Source organism: Trichosurus vulpecula, chromosome 1, assembly GCF_011100635.1.
Source record: "Trichosurus vulpecula isolate mTriVul1 chromosome 1, mTriVul1.pri, whole genome shotgun sequence".
Classification (NCBI taxonomy): Eukaryota; Metazoa; Chordata; class Mammalia; order Diprotodontia; family Phalangeridae; genus Trichosurus; species Trichosurus vulpecula.
Genome location: NC_050573.1, coordinates 526,912,907 through 526,935,173, shown reverse-complemented (window position 1 = coordinate 526,935,173; position 22,267 = coordinate 526,912,907). Strand labels below are relative to the sequence as shown.

The 22,267-nt window shown below is 36.6% G+C and overlaps 1 protein-coding gene and 1 pseudogene across 1 annotated transcript in view; one reads left to right on the top strand and one right to left on the bottom strand.

Moving 5' to 3' along the window:
- LOC118833860 (cytochrome P450 3A8-like) overlaps nucleotides 1-22,267 on the bottom strand; it is a 50,992-nt gene that overhangs the window by 17,288 nt on the left and 11,437 nt on the right. The window contains exons 4-10 of the mRNA XM_036741277.1: nucleotides 18,386-18,485; nucleotides 17,303-17,416; nucleotides 16,759-16,847; nucleotides 4,577-4,728; nucleotides 3,890-4,017; nucleotides 2,626-2,698; nucleotides 328-488 (exon numbers count right to left, since the gene is read on the bottom strand). Coding sequence (XP_036597172.1) covers nucleotides 328-488; nucleotides 2,626-2,698; nucleotides 3,890-4,017; nucleotides 4,577-4,728; nucleotides 16,759-16,847; nucleotides 17,303-17,416; nucleotides 18,386-18,485 — 817 coding nt within the window. The remainder of the gene's footprint in view (nucleotides 1-327; nucleotides 489-2,625; nucleotides 2,699-3,889; nucleotides 4,018-4,576; nucleotides 4,729-16,758; nucleotides 16,848-17,302; nucleotides 17,417-18,385; nucleotides 18,486-22,267) is intronic.
- Nucleotides 4,793-10,483, top strand: LOC118858590 (annotated as a pseudogene).

Genomic DNA, 22,267 nt, shown 5'->3' with positions numbered 1-22,267 from the left:
TATATACCATCTTCGAGTGGGGGGGAGGGTAGAAATGGGGAGAAAATTTGTAATTCAAACTCTTGTGGAAAATCAATGCTGAAAACTAAATATATTAAATAAAAAATATAATAAATTCTCTCTGCTGCAAAAAAAAAAAAAAACTCCTTGTAAATTTATGGTGTATTAACATATCTTTGCCTTATCAAATTCTGGCCAGGCCTCAATAATGGTCAAACACTCAGCACAGCTAATTTGAACAAAGCTTGTACTAGGAGACGAGGCAAATGGGTGAATAGGAAGTAAGTTGGGAGGTTGGTGTGAATAGGTTTCTTCTCTTTCTCTCACCTTGTTAGGTAAAACTGCCTCTATCTCCTCCCGAAGTTTCTGCTGGATCTCAGGGTAGATGGCCAGGTTGTATAAAAGGAAGGAAAGGACTGAGCTGGTGGTTCCAAAGCCACCAAGAATGAAAATAATGGATTGGGCCAGGATTTCCTCATCACTCAGATCTGAAACAGAGACAAGAGAAATATTCAGTTATCATTCCTTTTTTATATCATTCAGTAATACTCCAAGAATTTAAGAGAGGCATCTACCTGACTCTCCAGAATACCTAGAAAAGATTGGAAATGCATACAATGATGTGATATTATTCTCCACCAAAATCTACCATCACAAGGATACAAGTTAAGTCTAACCAGGGTTGCTAAATGTTTTTCTCCTATATCTGTTCTGTACTTTCCACATTATCTGCCTTGTCCTCAGCTGTTGTTTCTAGTTGTGAAAAAGTGACCTTTGATTTCAGGGAATTCTTTCTTCTTTCAAGCACGTTGTGTAAAAGGACAAACACATTAGAATATTCTAGCAATAGTGCAGAGGAGAGGGGACAAGTGCCTGTGGTAGGGTGGTTGTGTAGAGTGAAACAAATAGCAAGGAGAGATGTTTAAAGAGAAATCAAGTATCTACAGCTGGAAGGGACTGTAGGAGCCATGTAGTCCAGCATCCTGAATTTTCAGGTCAGTAAACTAAGGCATGGAGAGGCTAAGTGACTTTCCCAAAGTCTCAAAGGTGAGAGAGTGAAGATTTGAACCTAGGTCCTCAGGCTTGAGAGACCACGTTCTTCCCACTGTACCCCATTACATTGTATAGATGGAGGAAAGGCATCCAGAAGGCAAGAATAAACATTGATTACATTTCTATACATAGTACTAGTGTTTAGATTTCATCTAGCTTATTTCATTTGACCAACACAACAAGCCTGTGAATTTGCTAATGCAAAAGTGCTTCTCTCCATTCTTCAGATAAGGTAATTGAGGTTCAGATCAGTAATATGTCTGTACCAAAGTCAGTAAGACAGTGGCTGAAGCTGAGACTACAATCTGGCCTTCTGACTCTCAAGTCCAGTTCCCCCTTCCTTTAAAATATGCTGCCTCCCTTATGCTGAGTTCTGGTAAGGATGCATAGGAAAGTCAATATCCAATTTATAGGTAAATGAGAATAATGCTAATTAAAACACAAGTTGAGAAGTTCACAAGTTTTGTATATCAACAGATACTTTTACTCTCTTTTTTCTTTCCTGTGTTGCTTTTGTTCAATTTTTTTCAGTCATGCCTGACCCTTTGTGCCCCCAGTTGGTGTATTCTTGGGCTTTTCTTCTCCAGGTAATTTTACAGATAATGAAACTGAGGCAAACAAGTGACTTTCCCAAGTTTCACACAGCTAGTGTCTGGCCAGATTTGAACTCAAGAAGATGAATCTCCCTGACTGCACGCCTGGCACTCTATCCTATGGGCCATCTAGTTGTCCAACTAGCTGAGCACAAAGAAACATGTTCTAGGACAGAGAATAGAGTAAAATTATAGCATTTGGAGCTAGAAGATAATTGAATGATAATTTGGGCTAATGCCTGCTTTTGCCTATGACAAGCAAGTCCCGACTAGTGACATGATGTACAAAGAGTCACACAAGTACTTAGTATCACTGTTAGAATAAGGGAACTGATTATCTTTCTTTAAAAAATGTGTTTTTTCCACCTCACTAACCCTCATTATTGTCCTAGTTATAGATGAAAAGGGAATTTTTGTGTCACCATCCGAGCTTCAGACTAACGACCATATGTGTATATATATATATATATATATATATATATATATACATATATATATATATATATATATATATATATATATATATATATATATATATATATATATATATATATATATATATATATAAATTTAAAATTTTCTCCATTCAGCTTATCCTACTGATGTCAAGCATCTTTCTGGGATGGCTAGGTGATACCACAGGGTGTTAGACTTAGAGGTAAATCAGATCTGAGTTCAAATCTTCCATCAAAGTTTTACTAATTGTGCCCCTGGGGAAATTGCTTAAATTCCCTCAGGCTTTGATTGCCCATCTCTAAAAGTAAATATAAGAATGACACCAAGCACACAGAGTTGTTATGAAGATCAAATGAAGAGATACATATAAAGTGCTCTGCAAAACTTAAAACCCTGTAACATCTTTGTCGTTCTTATTATTGTCATTTGGTATATCTTCTAAGCAAATTGAACATTTTTTTCATACTTCCACAGATAATGGCTTCAAGATTCCATTTAGTGACTACCCTCATGCCCAAGTTACCTTTTTGAGTGTGGGTCTCTGAATTGTTAGAAGTCTGAGAATCTATCATAAGCTGAAGTAAATCTACCCGGTACTGGAAAAATAATGAAAACCATTAATGCTTAGAAAACACTTGAGAACACAGAAATTAACTGTGAACACAGCAAATTAATATCCCTACTTCAGGATAGACAAGTGAAGATTCAAATGATTACAGACATCGTGGCTTCAGCTCAGTGGCAGAATTTGAATTCTACCCAGGGCACTTCCACCAAGGACCCTGGATGGTCAAAGAGCCTGAGCTTCATGTGAATGAAATAAGGGCTTTAAATCAGATTTCAAAATGTTAACAGATTCTGGAAGCTGACCTTGAAAAACCTAAAAGAAAATATTAAGTATTTCAGGAAATGAATTCTCTTAAATCTGGCAGAAAAGATAGCAAGATACTGCTTCAATGTTTTATAACATCATTGATTACAATCTGATTACAATCTTACAATCACTTCATGGCTGACTTCCCAGGATCGCTACAGGCAAAGAAATTAAACTCACCGTGGTCAACCAATGTACATGCCTCTTCAAACTCAGCTAGATCATGCAATGAACCAACTTGAATGCTTTGTAGCTTGCAAGCATCCATGATAGGTTGTACATTTCTGGGCTGGCCTTCAAGAATTAAGCATCATAGCCATTCTAGGGAATGGACTCTGAGTAGGAGATTTGTGGGAAAATGAAAAATGTTCCCGAATTTGGGCCATGAGCCCACATGGAGAAATTGAATACAACATTAATGGTACAATTACAGTTTTTGTGCCCATTCTTATATAGCCTTTGGTATTCCTAGCAAGGCCTCTTTTGAGAGTTTATACGTAAGTGAGAAAGGCACTTTCTTCTTCTTGGGATGACATTATATATAAATTTGCAAAATAATATTCAGTATGTGTTTTATCCCACCCATGTGGTTGTAAAATATCTGAGAGCTGGAATAATGTCTTTTTTTCTCTTTGTATTCCTGAACACACAGATCACTACGTCTGGCAAATATTAAATAATAAGCACGTAAACTTAGAGGTGGAAATGAGTTTAGAGGCCACAAAGCGACACTTCTTCATGTGACAGTAAGTCCTCAAAAATCTGATAATTGGAACTGAATAAAAATTACAATGAACAAAAATGTACATCCAGTAAAATGGAACACAAGTTTTGTTTTCTCTACTCTGAAGATAAAGAATACAAAACTTTCTAATGTATACATATTCTTACAGTGAACATTGGAGAGACTTACCTTCTGTGAATTTTTCTTTCGTTCTTCCTTTATTTTTTTAACTGATTGTGCTAAGAAATCTGTGGATTCTTTTGGAAATAGAGTTACATCCAATTTTTTAAGCAAAGGAACAAGGAATGGAAAGAGTTCTGAGAAAAAGAAAAAAAAACTTATGAAATATTAGAATTTCATTAAAGATCCTATCACCTTTACTTGCAGTGTAGATGGGGAAATGGTACCAGAGGTACAAATTGTAAGATGGTTTACTCATTTCCTTTGTGACATCACCAATAGTATCTGAATTGGTGGGGGTCAACAAAAAGTCCAACAATGAAAGGGAATCTCTCTGAAAAATTATGTGTCCTGTGCCCATCCCTGGTCTTCTAGATTAATTTCAAAGCTGTCTATGACTGACCAATCAGCAAATTATTCCCTTGAGGCTTTTTTGTTAGTTGCTCTCTGAAAGCCCTCTCTCTCTAACATATAGCAATTAAAGACTTGAATTTCCAGAATTCCTGGGATTGTGTTGTAATTTCTCTAAGGATCAGTTTAATCCTCTGTTTCAAGGAGTTAGACTTGGTGGCCTCTAAATTTATGCCCATCTCTAAAACTACTTTGATCCAACTTATTGATTTCCCTTCAGGAATCTTCAGACCACTTCAGACCACAGAATTTTTAATTATCCATTTCTGTAAAGAACTAACTTACCTATTGTAAATTTGAGAGGGTCCCGATCACTAAACGCACTTATTAACTTTCTGATTTCTCTGATAAAAGGATCATTCTTGTTATTCAAGGAATCAACATTGACACCAAATGAAGTGCTGGTGATCACATCCATGCTATAGGCCCCCAAAATGCTAAGGAGAGAAAGCAAAAAGAGACTCAAAACAGGCACTACATCTTTAACTACCAAGTAAAGACATGAAGTGAGCCTCTAAACTGATAGTGTGAAACTCAATAGTAACTGGGGTCACTAAACCATCCTAAATGATATCTGTGGGTCATATATTGAAATTAGAAAACCACATATTAATATTACCTATGCTTCATTGTACTTTTGAATTGTTTTTACTTATTTCCCAATTACATTTTAATATTATCTGGCCATGTTTTCCACCAGTGCTCTATGTTCATGCCAGCAGGGCATATGAGCCATAGGTGAAGTGAAAATGGTCACTAGCAGCTACTAGATGAGATTTTTTTCAGAAAATTGTTCATTCTTTTCATCACCTACCTAGAAGTCCAAAAAGCATTTTGTAAATGAATGTGTAAATGAATGAATAATAACTTAGACAATCATGGGACAAAATGCATAGCAGTGCTGATTGGTATTATCACTTTATTTTCCAAAGCTATTAGAGAAAGTTTGGTTTCCCTCATTTAACAAGGGGTACATTTTCTTCCCCACAGTGTGAATACTCGCTATTTCCAATTAATAAGTTAGCATTTACTAAACACTTACTATGTACCAGTCAGCATTCTAGGCATGGGAAGTAAGAGAAAAATACAAAAACATACTCTGGCCTCAAGAAGGTTATAATCAAATAGGGAGGGTATACATACATAAATACATACATATGTAAATCAAAGCCTGGAAGATAAATACAGCAATGGAAAGTGTCCACATAAGAGAATGTACTAACAGTTATAACTTTGACCACATATTCTTCTGTCTTCTTGAGATCAGTTGCACTGTCACTCTCACTCTTAACATCATGATTTTTTAATTCATTTTATTTTATTTTTTTAATTTATGAAATAAAACAAGCATTTGCATAACATAAGAAAAAGAGATACTTGCACATGAAAGTACAAATCTATCATGTACAACTTGCTATTTCCTTTAAAAAAATAGTGAAGCTAATGGCAGAGCCAAGATGGCAGAGTGAAAGCAGGGATACAACTGAGCTCTCTCACAAATTCTTTCAGATACCTCTACGAAAGTGAATCTGAACAAATCTGAGAGTGGTAGAATCCACTAGGAGACAGAGTGTAGCAGATTTCTAACCCAGGAGAGTATGGGAGGTTGACAGGAAGGATCTGTTGCACGAGGCTGGGAGAGGACAAAGCTCACTGGTCCACAGCCATTGATAGCAAAGCAAGAGCAAGCCCGGTGGTCTAAATCACCCACAGAAAGGGTGATTACCAAAAATCTCAGCTCAAGACTCTTATAAAGCTGGGTGAGAGAAGCAAACATCTTCTGGCAGTGGCAACAGCTACTGCTGGGGCTATCAGCCCACATACTAAATGCTTGAAAGCTACCTATGGAACTTCATGGAGCCATGATGGTGAAACTATAAATTTTCTCACTGCCTCCCCTTTCTTCACCTTGAAAAACCTAGTGAATATTGCCCCAGGAAGAATCCTGAAATAATAGAGCCAGAAGTAGGGGTACAGCAGTCTTTTGTTCAAGAAGCTAGGGATATGGGCCCCTCTTGGGGTGGCTGAAGGAGACAAGGGCAAGAAGGGAGGCATCTGAGAAAGGCCCATTCAGTAGACCAGCAGGAGTTCCTAAGCCCCAGGGGGTGGAGCCTGCAAGTGCCAACCCCAGGAATCCAGGTATGCCTTGTCACAGCCAAGGGAATTGGCAGACACCAGCACAAAGGTGACAGCTGAAGCTACCCATGCTATAGCTCAGTTCTAGGGAAAGAGGAGAATTCCAGAAGCCAGACCACAGCTCCCCCATACCTCACACTGCAAGCTTCAGTGTAACCCTGGGAGAACTCAGAAAGACTTCACCTGGCCTCAATCTTTGGCATACACAAGCCAGCTCCAGCTCAGCAGCAGGTCAGCTGCAGCATTGTACAGCTTCTTCCTGACAAAACCAGAGGCTACCGCACTCAAAGGTAGTAACCAGGACCCTAGCTCCCAACAGAAGAAGCTTGGGACAGAGCCCCCTGTACCCCAGAAGTAGAGATTCACTTTAAAAGCTAGGGAAAAGGCAATCACAATGCAGAAGCAAACTAGAAACACAAAGACCATGGAATCTTAATATGGGGACAAGGAAGATAAAAATGGGTGTTCAGATGAGGACAGCTATATTTTATATTATATTATATATATTATATTATTTATATTTTATTTATATTATATTATATATATTATATATTATAACAAGATCTGAAACCTCAAAGGGGAATATGAGCTGGTCTCAAACATGAGAAGAATTCTTGGGAGAACTCAAGGAGGATTTTAAAAGGCAAATTATAGGAAAAAGAAAAATTGACCAATTCTTTTAATAATACAATAGACAAGATGGAAAAAAATCACTGATGAGTACAAATCTTTAAAAAGTAAAATTGGCCAAAGGGTTTAGGAGGTACAGAATCTAATGGGAGAAAATAACTCCTTGAAAAGTAAAATGGACCAAATGGAAAAGGAGGTACAGAAGCTAAGTGAAGAAAACAATACTTTAAAAATTAGAATTGGATGAGAAGTAACTAATGACTCTATGAGGCATCAAGAATCAGTCAAAATCTAAAGAATGAAAAAAAATGGAAGAAATCATAAAATATTATGTTGGAAAAACAAATGACTTGGAAAATAGCTCCAGGAGAGATGCCCTAGGAGTTATTGGTCTGCCAGAAAGCCATGAAGAGAAAAAGAGACTAGACAGTACCTTCCAAGATTTCCAAGGAAAATTGCCCTGAGGTCCTAGAACCAGAGAGTAAAATAGTTATCTGAAGAATCCACTGATCACCTCCTGAAACAGATTCCAAATTGAAAACTCCAAGGCATATTATAGCCAAATTCCAGAACTAGCAGGTCAAGGAGAAAATACTGCAAGCAGCCAGAAACAAACAGTTCAAATATCATAGAAGTACAGTCAAGATCACAGAAAGACCTTGCGGAATCTACATTAAAAGATTGGAGGGATTGGAATAAGATATTCCATAAGGCAAAGGAACTTGGACTACAACCAAGAATCAAGTACCCAGCACAATTTAGCATAATCTTTCAGGCAAGGAGATGGATATTCAATGAAATAAGGGATGTCCACAACTTACTGATGCAAAGGCCTGAGCTCAAACAAAGCTTTGATCTTCAAATACATGACTCAAGAGAAGAATTAAAAGGTAAAAAGGGAAAGAAAAAGAAAAAAATATTGTTATTCAATAAGAGTGAATGGTTTACATCCTTATATGGGAGGATAATACTTTTTAATCATGAGAATGGCATTTTTATTATGACATTTAAAAGAGATATATGTAAAAAGAAGGTGTGGGTATAAATTAACTGATTTGATGAAAAAATCTAATTAAGGGGTGCAAAAGGATTGTAATGGGTGAAGAGGTAAGGAGGAGACAGAAAAAGGTAAATTACATCACATGAAGAAACAGAAAAACATATTATAGTAGATGGAATGAAGGGAGGGAGAAGAGCAGTATTTGATCTTTACTCTCACTGGATTTGCTTCAAGGAGGGAATAACATGCTCTGTTAAGGATAGAAATCTAACCTGCTCTGTAGTAAGTAGGAGGGAAAAGGGGAAAATAAAGAGGAGGGAGTCAGAGGGAGGGAAGAAGAGGTAAGGGAAAACAGTAACATAAGGGAGGGGGGCTGATAGGGAGGGAAAATTGAGGGAGGGGGTGGTCAAAAGCAAAACTCTTTTGAGGGGGGAAGGGAAAAGGGAGAAATAAAAATACAAATGGGGAAGAAATAGGATAGAGAGAAAGACACAGAGAGTAATCATAACTGTGAGTGTTAATGGGATGAACTCTCCCATAAAACAGAAGTTGATAGCAGAATGGATTAAAAACCATAATCCTACAACATGTTGTTTACAAGAAACACATTTGAAACAGGGGGATACACAAAGGGTAAATGTAAAAGGCTGGAGAGAATATATTATGCTTCAGCTGAAGTGAAAAAAAGCAGGGGTAACAATCTTAATCTCAGACAAAACAAAAGCAAAGACAGATCTAATCAAAAGAGATAAGGAAGGAAATTATTTCCTGCTAAAAGGCACCATAAACATTGAAGTAATGTCATTACTAAACATATATGCACCCAATGTTATAGCATCCAAATTGTTAGAGGAAAAGTTATAGGAGTTAAAGGAAGAAATAGACAGCAAAACTATACTAACGGGTGACCTCAATCTCCCCTTCTCTGAATTTGAGAAATCTAAACTCAAAATAAACAAGGAAGAAGTTAAGGAGGTAAATAGAATTTTAGAAAAGGTGAATATGATAGACTTCTGGAGAAAATTGGACGGGGATAGAAAGGAATATTTCTTTTTCTTGGCAGTACATGGCACATACACAGAAATTGAACATGTATTAGGGCATAAAACCTCACAATCCATTGCAGAAAGGCAGAAATAGTCAATGGATCCTTTTTAGATCATGTTGCAAAAATAAATTATTTGTAATAAAGGAGCGTGGAAAGACTAAAAAGTAATTGGAAACTAAACAATCTAATCTTAAAGAATGAGTGGGCTAAGCAACAAATCATAGAAACAATCAATAACTTCATTGAAGAGAATGACAATAATGAGACAACATATCAAAACTTATGGGATGCAGCAAAAATGGTTCTTAGGGGAAGTTTTATATCTCTGAATGCTTAAATGAAAAAAAGAGATAAAGGAGCTCAGTGAATTAGACAAGCAACTAAAAAGCTAGAAAAAAGACAAATTGAAAATCCTCTATTAAATACCAAATTAGAAATACTGAAAACAAAAGGAGAGATTAATAAAATTGAAATTAAGAAAACCATTGAGCTAATAAACAAAACTAAGAGATGGTTTTATGAAAAAAACAATAAAATTCATAAGCCTTAGTACAATTTGATTACAAAAAAAAAGAAAACTGAAGTACATGTATTAAAAATGAAAAGAGTGAATTACCCTCCAAATGAAGAGGAAATTAAAATGATAATTAGTGATTATTTTGTCCAATTGTATGCCCATACATTTGAAAATCTTAGGGAAATGGAAGGGCATTTACAAAAGTATAAATTGCCCAGATTAACAGAAGAGGAAGTAAAATACTTAAGCAACACCATCTCAGAAAAAGAAATTGAACAAGCCATAAATGAACTCCATGGGAAAAAATCTCCAGGGCCAGATGGATTTACAAGTGATTTCTATCAAACATTTAAAGAACAAGTAATTCGGACTCTGACTCCTGTGGAGGTGAAGAGGGAACACAACAGTGGAACATTTGGAACCCCAATGCAGGACAGCCAGGGATGTACCCTCCTGGTGGTCCAATGCCCCCTTCAAACTCTGGGTGCCCTGGAGTTACCAACCCCATCAACCCACCATCAATCAATCCTGCATACCCTCCAGGCACGTTTCCTGCCCTGCTAACCCCCCACCCCCACCCCCCAGTGTTTCCCAGGGAATCTAGCTTATCCTCCTGGTAATGCTTTTGGCCCTGGGCCAGAGCCAGGATACCCAGGCTGCCCACTCCCAGGTCTCTGCCCACCTCCAGATCACTACCCACCTCCTGCCCCTTGTGTGCCTCTTGGGGTAGTGGGGCCAGGTATGGTGATGGATAAGAAGATGAGGAAGAAGATGAAGAAGGTGCATAAGAAAATGCATAAACATCACAAACATGGCAAGCATTCTTCTCCCTCCTCCTCTTCTGGCAGTGACTCTGATTGAATCCTGGACCCTCCTACCCCAAGTCACACCACCCCAGCTCTCCCATCAAGCCTTGGATGCTACATTGTGCTGGGGAAAGATTGCCTTGCAGCCCCAACCTCAGCCCAACCTCATTCACCTTTTTGCCCAAATTGGCTGGTGAAGGTGAGGAAAGGATCCCTATTGGTCTGAGGAAGTCCATTTTCTTACCTACTAGATTGAATCATTGTGGGGGGGTGGCACAGCACTCTTTTCTGAAGATGCATGTCCTTTCAGCTAAATGCTGAAGAACATTTTAGGATCTTGAAAAATGTGATTTTTTTAAAAATTATTTTGTAAAGTGTGTGGGAGAAGAGGAAGAAGGGATGTGTGGCATTACCATGGAAGACAGTCTGGGTATGGTAGTCCTATGATAATGGGATGTGGGAACTACATTTCCCAGCAGACTGTGTAGTCTACTCAGCCCATTGCCTTCTGGGAAAGAGAGTTATTTTGAATAGGATAAAGTGGGTGCCATTTTGGAACCTCATTTCTTGGTGAGCTCTTTTAACCCCAATCATTCTTGGGTCTTACTCTGTTTTTATCACTGTGCTTCCCAAAGCTGTTTATCCAAGTCTCTTAAAAAACAAAAACAGCTAATTCCAATCATTTGTAGACTATTTGGCAAAATAGGGGAAGAAGGTGTCCAACCAAATTCTTTTTATGAAACAAATATGGTACTAATTCCTAAACCAGGAAGAGCCAAAATAGAGAAAGAAAATTATGGACCAATTTCCCAAATGAATATAGATGCAAAAATTTTAAGTAAAACATTAGTAAAAGATTACAGCAACTTATCATGAGAATAATACACAATGACTAGGTAGGATTTATTCCAGGAATGCAAAACAAGACACAGTAGTCAATGACTATAGTATTCTACTGTTTAATAAACACAAAGAATTCAACTTTTGGAATAAGAACTCACTATTTGACAAAAACTTCTGGGAAACCTGGAAAATAGTATGACAGAAACTGGGCATAGACCAATATCTGACACCATGTACCAAAATAAATTCAAAATGGGATCACAATTTAGGCATAAAGGATGATACTATAAGCAATTTGGGAGAGCAAGGAATAGTTTACCTGTCAGACTTATGGAGAAGGAAAGAATTTATGACCAAACAAAGAGATAGACCACATTATGAAATGCAAAATGGATAACTGTTATTACATTAGACTGAAAAGTTTTTGCACAAATCAAGCCAGTGCAATCAAGATTAGGAGGGAAGGAGAAAATTGATAAATAATGTTTACAACCAGTGTCTCTGATAAAGGTCTCATTTCTAACACATACAGAGAAGCAAGTCAAATTTATCAGAGTACAAGTCATTTGCCTTTGTCAAAGGACATGAACAGTCAGTTTTCAGAGGAAGAAGTGAAAGCTAACTATAGTCATAAGAAAAAATGTTCTAAATCACTACACAACTCTTAGGTACCACATCTTACTTGTCAGATTGGCTAACATTACAAAACAGGAAAATGATAAATGCTGGAAAAGATGTGGGAAAATTGGAACACTGTTGCATTTTTGGTGTAGTTGTGAACTGATCCAATCATATTGGAGAGCAATTGGAACTATGCCCAAAAGGCTATAAAATGTGAATACTCTTTGGCCCAGTAATACTAGTTCTAGGGCTATGTTCCAAAGTGATCATACAAGTGGGAAAAGGACCAATGTGTACAAAAATATTTTTAGCAGCTCTTTGTATTGTGGCAAAGAATTGCACATCAGGGGGGATGCCTATCAGCTGTGAAATTGCTGAATAGATTGTGGTATATGAATGTAATGGAATACTATTGTGCTATAAAAAAATTAGGAGCAGACAGATTTCATAATAACCTGGAAAGCCTTATATAATCTAATGCTGTTAGGGGAACAGAACTAGGAGAACATTACATACAATTACAGACACAGTGTATCTGTGATAACTAATTTTGATAGATTTGGCTCCTATCAGCAATGCAAGGTTCTAAGAAAACTCATGCTGGAAAAAAGCAATTCATATCCTTAGAAAGAATTACGGAGTCTGAATGGAAATTGAAGCAACTATTTTTTCTCTCTTATTTTTTTATTCATTCATTTGTTTTTTGTTTCTTCCTTCTTGTGGTTCATTCCATTGGTTATAATTATTCTGTACAACTCAACTATTGTGAAAATATGTTTAATGTGAAGGTATATGTAAAACATATATCAGATCACATTCCATCTTGGGCAGGGAGGAAGAAGGAGAGGAAGGCTTGAGAAAATTTGGGACTCAAAAACTTCTGGAACTCAATGTTCTAAACTAAAGATAACTAAATTTAAAAGGAAAAAATAATAATAGTAAAGTTATCATCTAAATTTCCTTCGTTCCTTTGTTTTGCTTCTCCTCCCCAGCCTAGTGATGGCTACCATTAAACACAAACATATACATGTATGTGTGTGTGTGGTTGTGCATGTCAAAACAAGCATTGCTATAATATGTTAAAAGAAAAATAAATAGGTGCACATGAAAGTGCAAATCTATTATATTCAACTTGCTATTACTTTTAAATATATAATTACCATGTAAGTTTTTCCTATGCTTTACATCTCCCCCCACAAGCTAGAAATGGCTACTGTTAGACACAATCATGTGTGTGTGTGTAAAATCATTCTATACATAATTCTATTTATCATTTCTTTCTCTGGATGTAGATGGCATATTTCTTTATATTTCCTTTGTAACTGATTTTGATATTTATAATAGTCTGAATTATTTAGGAACTCATATTTGTTCTTCAAACAATATTGCTTTTACTGTATACCACTTTTTTCATTCAGCTCATTTCCCTGTTTATTATTTTGTGCAAGTCTATCCATGTTTTTCTAATATATCAAGTTCATCATTTCTCAGAACACAGAAGTATTCTATAACAATCATATACCACAACTTACTCAGCCATTTCCCAATTGACGGGCATCCCCATAATCTCCAGTTCTTTACACCAACAAAGAGAGTTTCTATAAACATTTTAGAAATATGGATTCTTTATCTTTTTCTCTAATCATCTTTAGAAATAGATCTAGTAACAGTATTGCTGGGTCAAAAGGCATAGGCAATTTAATGACTCTGTGGATATAATTGCAGTTTGTTCTTCAAAATATTTAGACCAGTTTGCAAGTCCACCAACCATGAATTACTGTCCCAATTTTTACAAATCCCCTCCAACATTTGCCACTATCCTTTTCAATCATTTTTGCCAATCTGGTAGTTGTAAAATGATATGTCAAATTTGTTTTAATTTGCATTTTTCTAATAAACAATAATTAAAAATGTAATGGGCTCATAGAATGCAGGAATAATGGCATATTATTCAGAATTAAAGAGGTGATGGTCCTGATGTACCCTGCCCTGATGAGTCCATATCTATTGAATTGTGTCCAAAGTTCTGGGCATCATATTTGGAGAAGGACATTGATAACCTGGAGGTAAATGGTGTACAACGACTAGTATGGTGAGGTGATATTAACAAAAGGTCTGTAGAAAGAAGTGAGGATGCAGATAATTTAAACAAATGACAATTTAAGGAAGAGAGTGAAAAAAATGATTTAGAGGATTTTATTTGGCTATAAATTGTTTTAATATTTTCATCAGAAAACTACCTAGTCATTTCCTTTAACTGTTATTTAGTGAGGAATGATTCAATTTTATAGATTCGACAAAATTCTTTACATATTTGAGATATGAGACCTTTATCTGAGAAACTGTCTATAAACATTTTCCCATTTTCTGCTTTCCTTTTTATCTTAGCTACATTTGTTTCATTTGTGCAAAGCCATTTAAATTTAATGTAATCAAAATTATTCTTTTTACACTTCATTCTGCTCTCTATTTCTTGTTTATTCATTAATTGTTATTCTCTCCAAAGTCTGATAAGTAATATGTTCTAAGTTCTTCAAATCTTCTTGTAATATCTCTCTTTATATTTAGCTCATTTATCCATTTTGCTCTTATCTTATCTTATGCCATAAGATATTGGTCTATGCCCAGTTTCTGTCATACTGCTTTCTAGATTTCCCTACAATTTTTACCAAAAGACTTCCTGTCCTGAAATCATGAGTCTTTTAATTTATCAAATATAAGGGTACTTTATTTGTGGCTGTAAGTTGTATATCTACATTGTTTCACTGATCTACTTTGTATTTTGGAAGCAGTAAGAGATAATTTTGATAATTACTACCTTCTAATATAGCTTAAGACCTGTTAAACTTTCTTCCTTTACATTTTTTATTATTTCCTTTGATGCTCTTGAGTTTTGGTGCTTCCAAAAGAATTTTTTTTCTAATTCAGTAAAATGTTTTTAGAAGTTTGAATGGGATAGGATAGAATATATAAATTACTTTTGTTTTATTGGCCCTGCAACTCCTAAACAGTTAATATTTTTCCAATTATTTAAATTTGATTTCATTTGCATAAAATATATTTTTATAATTTTGTTTATATAGTTCCCAGGTTGAGTATGGCAGTTATATTTCCAGGTATTTTATACTGTCTAGAGTTATTTTGAATGCAGTATCTTTTTCATGATTTTTGTATAAATGTAAATTGTATAAAAATAAATTATTCTTGACTGACTAAGCCACAATTAGTAGATGAACTTCCATGAATGGGCATTCAGCAAAGGAGGTTGAGAAGGAGTGGTCAGAGAGACAGGAGGAGGACCAAAACAGAGCAGAATAACAAAACACAGAGGGTAGAGAGCATCCAGAAAGAGAAGGTGGTCAACGGTGTCAGTTACTGCTATGGGGTCAACAAGGATTAAAATCCGCAAGAAGTCATTGATTTGAAAATGAAGAGAGCAGTAATAGAAATGGAGATAATATGCAAAAGAAATATAGAGAGCTCCATTCACCCCAAGATTGGTCTAGAAATTGGACCAGACTGGATAATGATTGGGAAATCCAAGAAAGAGAAAAAAAACGATGAGTCATTTGTCCAGCCAAGGTTGGCATAGGGAGACATAGAAATGTTAGAAATTAGCTCTATAAAACATTCCAGCCACTGGAGACTTTGCCCAAGGGAAATAAAATGTTCTAAACAAATACTGGGATACTGGGGACTCATATAGATTACAGTAAGAGGTGCCAACGGGCAGGTTGTCAATTCCTGCACCTTTCTGGGTCACGGGTACAGCCTTGACCATGGAAGGGCGATGACCCTGATGTGAGGATGAGTCACAGACCCTATCAAGCAAGGAGGAAGTTCAGAAAAAAGAAACAGCAATGTTCCTGAGACTCCAGAAAAAGAGTTTGTTTTCAGTCCTAGATTTTAGATCAAACTGAATTCCACTGAGGAATAACAGTGAAAGGAATTTCAGACTGGGAACTACAGTTCCATCATTCTGAACCAGGAGTTTTTTCCCACTGGATGATAGTGTCTCAGTCCCACAGTTGTCTGTTACTGCTCACATCCAAATATAGGTCAGGAATCTGAAAAGCTCAGACCTCATTTGGTCAAAGAGAAAGGGGAAGGAGCTGATCAGACTTTGCCTTGAATAAGACTAATTAGAATGTAAAAAGCTTGTAAGTCCCAGCATGAGATCTCCTTTGGAGCCTGGAATAGGAAACAACAAATAACCCAAGAAAGTCACAACAGAACCAAACAACTTCCTCCAGAAGTATGTAGAACCTAGACCTAACATAAAATCTAGCGTCAAGAAGTTGAAAAAAATGAACTAACAAGCAAAAAGTGTCCCATTATAAAAAGCTGTTGTGGTGACAGAGACACTCAAAACACAAACCCACAAGCAAATGGCTCCAAAAATTGTACAAGACAACCCTCAAAGGAAAACACAACTTGGGAACAAATTCAAATGCAGTGTCCAAAAGAGACAAAGCAAGAGCTTAAGAAAAGTGTTCAAAATGCTTTCATCACTGTAAAAAAGATTTTTTAGTAATTTTGGAGACATTTTGTAAAAACTTTTTTAAAGACTTAGTTTAATGATAAATTTGGAAGCAAGAATACAGAGAGTTCAGGAATACAAAAAGACAAAGAAAAAAGGAGCAAAAGTAAAATCATCAATTGTCAATGGATTAATGAAGGTGTTTAGCCTAAGAGAGGAAGGTCTGACCACGTTATCCTTTAACTTGCTTTGCTAATTAAAAAGTCAAGAGAATAACTCTAAAAATGGATGCTTCATTTTCTGAAGAAAGATGGCAGGGGATAAGCTTAGGCAAGCAGTATGTCCTGTTGCTCCTTAGATTCCAACAACTGTCACCCCATACTTACTCTTTCAGAGTTACAGGCTTGCTTTTCTCTGCTTCCTTCCACATGTTCTTCACCAACACATCACCATATTGGTTTATGATGGGAAACATCTAAAGGCCAAATGAGTACAGTTATGTTGGAAAACCTAATTCCAAAATCCCTAGATTTCCCAAGCCTGAAGAAGCACAATGATATTTCATAAATTCATTTCTCTCTTTAAAATGTAAAGAATCATACATCTATAGAAAGAATCACCATTCTAGGACATGTAGTCAAACTACTACATTTTAAAAATGAGGAAACTGCAGCCAAGGTGGCTAAATGCCCTACCAATGGTCCCTCAAGTAATAGGCATCAGTGATGACACTAGAAATCAAGTTCTGTAACTCCAGAGAAATTGCTCATTACATTTTATCACAAAAAGTAGGAAACACAATATTTCCTTATAAGAAGCTGAAACTTGTAGGCCTATTAGGCTTTAATTAGAGAAAATCATTGGAGAATGTTTTATTTTTTACTCTCCCCAGATTGTTTTCTAGAATCTGACCAATGTTCATTGCTTTACCTCTTTGAGTTTTCCACTTGTAAATGTTGGAGACAAGACTGTTCGAATCCTCTTCCAATGGTCATCTTCAGCAATTGAGAGAGCAGTCTTTAAAATTCCTGCTGGAGCTACACTCTGGGAGAAACAGGTAAAAGATGAGCATCCAGATATTAATTGGTGGAACCAGAACAAGAATTCCAGTCTAAAAACTAATTCTTTCTATATATTTATAGTTTGTTACCTAACTCTTTGTAGCCCTTGGACTTTGGTGGCAAAAATTTTCTTTTCTGGGTCGTTAAAAGCTGTGACAGTTGTACCTGCAAGAGCAGTTTCCAGGCTGCACTACTATAAGGTTTGCTTTCCAGAATGATGGCTGGGTATACTAGGCTAAAGGCAATGCTAATGCCTGGTGTCCTGTGTGCCTTATCCTTGGCTGTCCATCACAGTATCTGATGTGAAGTGGTGGTGAAGATGGTGATGATGGTGGTGGTGGCAATTTGACCTATCTGGCACACATCACTTCCCATCTCTTCCTCATGGCATCAATTATTTCACTTATTCTGGCAAGCCTGTCACATGTGACATCATTCTTTGCCAATAGGTGGGGATGACCAGCACCTCTTCCACAGGATCCTCCCCAGGAATATGACTGGGGGGCCAGGTCAAAAGTACAATAAAAGGATTAGGTGTACTTTCCAAACTATGTCTCCTGCAACCATCCCTCTGTTGAAGGCAGCTAGTCAACACTTATTGCCTGCGGAGATGAAGTAAGCAGGTCCATTTTCCACAGTGAACTTTTCCTTTAGTAGTGTCCCTGTGGGTTGCATTACAAGCAAGTCTTCTTGTTGGGTAGGCATTGCCACTCCCAAGTATTTTGGGGCCCCAGAGATGTTGATGGGGGTTCAATTCACCCAGCAAAAACTGCCTTCTGTTTCTACCTCAATCTACATTGGCCTTATCTAGGCCATCTTTCCTGTCCTGTCTTCTGCCAGAATATTAGTAGTGAAATTAGTGTCAGTAGATGGTGTAAAATCTGTGTGATCCTTAACATGCTTAGCATGCTTTCCCCATTGCCATCGGCATTACTCTTTCACTGTTACTTACCCGACGATTGGTGAAGATGGAATAGCACTCTTTTACCAGCACTGATTTGATAGTCTCTGGGTCCATGATGGCCAGTACTGGTTGTCTGCCATCAAAAAACCTATACCCCAAAATGGAACAAATTGCATTACTCCCCCAGTTACACTGTTATTAACAGATATTGCAATTAGCAACTACAAATTGATGGACATGAGTTCACTGCTACGTCATGTTTGCTCTAATCACAAATGTGGGAATGAACCAATAACCTAAAACAAAACTCATCAGAGAATATTTATGAAATACTTGCTTCTTGCTTAAGTTGAGATCCTACCTCAGATACTTCCTAGCTCTGTGACTCCATGCAAGTCAGTAATTTATTTCAAATTAAGTTTTCTCACTGGCAAAATGAGGAAAAGAATAGCATCAACCATAAAGGGTTGTTGTGCAGAACTGTAAGATAATGTGTTTCAAATACCTTGAAAACCTTAAAGAGTAGATTTTATCCTTGTTGTTTTTATTCTTCTTCTTGTTAGGTATAATGGGGAAAGGGAATAGTTTCATTGAGGAGATAACATTGGAATTGAGCTTTAAAGAATGGTCAGGCACTCAGTAGGAAAAGGAAGGGAGGAGGGCATTTCAATGACAGTAAGCAGCCTGAGCAGTCACAGTAGTATGAGAGTGGTGAGTGTGTTTGGGAGCCAAAGAGTCATCCAGTTTGGATTAACAAAGTGTATAGAGGGGACTTGTAGGAAATAAACCCAGGTGGTAACATACAAGGGATAGTCTTGAACATCAAGAAGTAGTTTTTAAAATTTTCTTAGGTTGCAACAGGGAGGCAGGGTGGACTCTCGTGCAGACATGTAAATGTTAACGGATTTACACACAAGAAAGATTTTGTCATCATTGTACTAAGAATGGAACAGGTGACCCAAGAAAATTCCAAAGGACCCATTCATGATTAAAAATGCCTTCTAAACTAGAGGAAGAAGTGATGAAACATATTGTTTTTGACTTTATTTTTCTTTTATTTTGGAACATGCTAATAAGGATATACGTTTTATATGACTTCACATATATAATTGATGTCATGTTACTCGCCTTCTCAACGGGTTAGGGAGGGATTGGAAAAAGGGAGAGTGTTTAGAACTCAAAAAATTTAAATCAATGTTAAAAATAATAAAGTTTTTTTTGAAATAAATAATTTTAATGGGCCAAGTAGGAGGGAGAGTATAGGCAGGACAAATTCTGTAAGGAGGACACAATAATAATTTAGATGAGTCATAATAACAACTTGTACTATCATTGAGAGAGGTGGTGGTAGTAGGAATATGAAAAGGATTTGAGGGATGTTGCAGAGATGGAATAGAAAATTCCAGGAAACTGAAGGAATCTGAAAAAAAGACAGAAAAAGGAGTTCAATATAATCCTCAAAGTTATGAAAACCATGAATATCAGTGTTTTCAAACTCATAGTGGACCTACAAGAAGCTTTAAAGTCTTGGTTATCAGATTAAAATGAAATTGGAAATTGATTAACAAAATAAATAAATAAAAATATAATTCAATACTGTTGTTGTTTATCATTTCAGTGATGTGAAAATCTTCATGACCCACTTGGGGTTTTCTTGGCAAATACAATGGAGTAGTTTGCCATTTCCTTCTCCAGCTCATTTTACAAATGAGGAAACTGAGGCAAACAGGGTTAAGTGACTTGCTCAGGGTCACACAACTAGTAAATATCTGAGGTCAAATTTTTACTCAAGTAATCCTGAATCAAGTGTTTCACTGAATCTACTGTGCCACTTAGTTTACAAGCTAAGGTTATGTACCATGAATTTGAATTAGGTGAAACTGACCCAATTTCTCTATGATTAGGCTTTTGTCCTGTAACAGAAGAAGAGAAATCTATTTCTGGCATTCAACCTAGAAGGAGGGTTTGAGAATTGGGATTGGTGGAAGAAACGAGTCTGAGCGATATTAGAAGAGGAGGTAGGAAAGCATTAATGTAGCAAAAAAAATAGGATCAAAGACATCCATGAGGCAAATAAAAACCAAGGTGAAGAAGCAGAAAGGGAAAATTGTCAAGGACTACCATGTACAATGAGAGTGAGGACTACTAGGTTTAGCAGGAGTCAATGGATCAGACAAAAGGAAATAAGTTGGTGGTTGAAGTGTGGAATTTCAATTCTAGATTTTGGTATTGGTGAAATTATTAGTTCAAAGGTGTGAACATACTGACTAGAGGTGGGAAAAGGTGCTCTTTGGAATTGTAGAGGTTGAGGAGTTAAATTGTCAGGCTATCAACCAAAATATCCTTTAGTAGCCAGGAGCAGAGAGTGTGTGGAGGAGAAGTTAGTGAACCTGGCACCAAGGTCATTAAAAGAGTTGGAAAAGTTGGTTGCAGGTGAGCAGATAAAGGGGAAAGTATTTGGGGGATAGTGGAAGAATGATCTGGAAACAGCAGTGATGATTAAGGAATGTGCCTTCTCCATCTTCTAACCATATGAGTAGGGCATGAAAGGAGTAGGAGACATAGCAGAAAGCATTTTAAGACATATGGTATTTTCAAGAGAAAGTAAGTTTTCTATTAAAGCAAAGAATAAGAAATCAAGCTGGTTGAAAAGTTTAGTGATATGTAGGAAAGTTGGTAGATGATAGGATGAGGGTTCTTTGAAGAACAGCAGCAATAGGTGAAGAACAATTGGGTTCTAGTGGGCCTGGGAAATAATTGGAGTGATTAGAATAAGGAAAAGTATTCAAGATGAAGCCCTGTGGGTACTTGCACCTAAAGTGGTGAGAATGGATGACTAAGATTATAAAGCCAATATAAAAAGTGTGCTTTCATGGCAGCTTACACAGAACCAATCAATAGATTACCCGCCTGATAGTTTAAGGTATAAATTAGAATCTTGGTGTTCCAAAGCAACTAGGATGAAATATAATGAGGAAAGACCTGGTGGAAGATGATTGGTGGGGAATAAGTTTAATAGATTAGCACAGTCAAATCACCAAAGGACATTGGCAGCTATGTAGTTTTGCTGATGAAGTGTCCCTATACCTAGATGTCTTGTTCATATGTGCTCCTAATATACTAATCCCTTCACACATGTGCTCTACCCACATGTGTTCCAATATGCAGTTGTCCAGTTGTAATTCCAATGAATATCTCTTCTTCTCATTGAATTTTAATGTACTTTTGGAAAATGAACTCAAAGCTTATAAAAAGCCACGTCCTGTTGCTGATTAATTTTCATTGCTATTTAGTCATGTTCCATGTTAATGGACCTTGTGTCTGATGAGTCAAAATAAAGCATTAGTGCTAGTGCTCAAGAGCTAAGATTTGGAGAGGATTCTGGCCCTCTTTCCAAATCTCTGGAATCTGGGATAGCTAATAAAACAGTGCAGACTAACAGGGTATCAGGTGCTATACTAATGTTAACCAGTCTATCATTGGTTACTCATGAAAATTAAAGTGAGATTAGTCCATGTGAAATTCTGTAATTTGTAGTTGCATAAATAATTGTGTATCACACAATATTTCTAAAAGGTCTAACGATGCCACTATTGTGTAAATCTTCATAGTCACTAAGAATGATAGTTACTAAATATGAATTATCACAAACTCATTGGGTCCAATTTAATGGGTGAGAATTAATGAGATTCTAGACAGTAAATTAAAGAAAGTCAAAAAATAGTCTGGTAAAGTAAAATTTATTTCCAAAGAAATATTGGTTACCTTCCTCCATCTATATGTTAATAATTCTCTGATCATCTTTTTTGAATTACTATTCTTTTTACATGTTGAACTGTACTATTGAATGGAAGTTTCTTCAGGGCAGGATCTCTTTTCCAGTTTTGTGTTTGTATCTGCATTGCTCAGCAGACCTTTACGTGGCAGGCA